At 41.1% G+C, this 1,957-nt stretch overlaps 1 protein-coding gene across 1 annotated transcript in view; it reads left to right on the top strand.

Annotated features, from left to right (window-relative positions):
• The window catches only part of PROX1 (prospero homeobox 1), a 37,299-nt gene that overhangs the window by 6,503 nt on the left and 28,839 nt on the right, over positions 1 to 1,957 (top strand). The window contains exon 2 of the mRNA XM_009866718.1: positions 1,834 to 1,941. Coding sequence (XP_009865020.1) covers positions 1,834 to 1,941 — 108 coding nt within the window. The remainder of the gene's footprint in view (positions 1 to 1,833; positions 1,942 to 1,957) is intronic.

Genomic DNA, 1,957 nt, shown 5'->3' with positions numbered 1-1,957 from the left:
AAGAGTATATACACCAAACCTGATATTAACATGTTGTCGAGCATCAGTGGAATTGCAAATTAAGGAGACTTAGGATTTAATTTTTTTTTTCTTATTGGAGTTCACCACTTTCCCAAAAGGATCGCATAACAAAATGGATTTCTGGCATGTAAGTTTTTGGTTTGTCTAAAACTCTTATCACTAAGCAATAGGTGACAGCTTGCTACTATTATTTCACTTACGTATTTTGACAGATGGCACTGCAGAGTGTAATGCTCTTTTAGACTTCTCTATCAGTCTAATGGAGGTAACTGGAGGTTCTTTCAACTCTTCTCTTGGCACAAGAAGTATGTCAGTCATAAATTATCTTCTTTGTAATCATTAAGCATCTAAAACAAAATGCAAGTTCAGCTGAGCCGTTTTCCATGTACTTCCAGATAATAAGAGGTTTTTAAACTAATATTGTCAATGCCTTTTTTTTTCTTTTTTTAATGCTACATTTTTCCAATCTGAAAATGAACCTTGTAACTGAAATAAAGGGAGAGGGTTTCAGTAGATTTCACGAATTAGAAGGCACTTCTGCTGAAAAAGCCTAGCTAATCATCAGTAGCCTGCTGATAAAAATTAGTCTGTGTTTCCCGTCTCGAGGCCTGGAATGAGCTGTTCTGTGCTGACGTGTGCCTGGCCGTAAGGTGGAAGAGGCACCTTGGCTGCGGCGCATCTGTCAACTTGGTTGACCTTCCCCTCACCACAAGGTGTGAACCGAGTGAAATTTTCAACAGTTGTGTTCAGGAGAAGCAGTCCTTAGAGAAGCTTCTGGGAAGAACCCTTAATTGACCTTGTGGGGGCCACATTGATTTTCTCCACGTGCATCTTCATTTCTGATAAATTATAAAGCCATTAATTTGCTGAGGAAATGGCAGGGCCAGCCTGCGGCACAGATGTGACCAGAGCTGTCCTAGCACGCAGTACACAAAAGAGAGCCAAGAAGCTGGGAGAAAAATCAGCAAGCTGAGATTGTTACGGTTAGCTTCACATTCCCTTGGGAACTCTTTTAGTTGCTTCTGTTTACAGATCTAAAAGGTAATGATGTTTCCAGGATAAATAGGCTGCCTTATAGGGTAAGTGGCCATTTATTGATCTGCTAGCCCGCATTTATCGATTGGTTAGCCCTAAATACAGCTTCGTTCTCCGAGGAGTTAACTGTGTAAATCAGGAGGCGACAAGTTTGTGGCGGGGGGCGGAGGGGGGATTGAAAGGCAGAGGCACTCTGCCTATTACAAATTTCATTTTGATTTGCAAGGCAGCCATCGACGCAAAGGAGCAGCGGGATTAGAGAGAGTTACTCAAGATGTTAAAATTTCCCAGCGCAAGTGAAACAGGTGAAATGTGCTGCCTGTACAAAACACCGATAAAATGCTTCTGATTGTCTTACACTCGTTAGTTTTATTTTGTGTGAGTGGCACAACACTGAGAAAAAAAAAAAAAAAGAAACTTTAGCTGGAATTGCAAAGGAGACAGAGAAAAAGCTTCTGATAAGTTTTCTGCGGCACATGCTTCAGGCATTTGTTTCCTTAGCAACAAGTGAACATACATATGGTACACAAGCTTTAAACTTGCAAGATTCCTGAGACCCAGCACTAAAACTGATAGGAAATGCAGCGTTTAAGTTACATGGCCTCGCATCCCTCACCTAGCTATTTTACAGAAAATTACGGCGCAGCAATTTAAATGTTAACATTTTCTCCTGCGATCGGGGGAACTGTAGAGTGTTTAAGGGGGCACTTGCTAGCTCTGTATGTTCGGAAACAGCTTCCTCAAGAAAAGCATTTTCCTTTACTAATTCAATCCTACATGCAGGAAGGCTTGTCACCGAATCACTTGAAAAAGGCCAAGCTCATGTTCTTTTATACCCGGTACCCAAGTTCCAATATGCTGAAAACCTACTTCTCAGACGTAAAGGTAAGAAAATCTCTTT

The sequence above is a fragment of the Apaloderma vittatum genome, unplaced genomic scaffold, assembly GCF_000703405.1.
Source record: "Apaloderma vittatum isolate BGI_N311 unplaced genomic scaffold, ASM70340v1 scaffold16563, whole genome shotgun sequence".
Lineage (NCBI taxonomy): Eukaryota > Metazoa > Chordata > Aves > Trogoniformes > Trogonidae > Apaloderma > Apaloderma vittatum.
The sequence above is the reverse complement of the archived record's forward strand: the minus strand, read 5'-3'. Positions and strand labels throughout refer to the sequence as shown.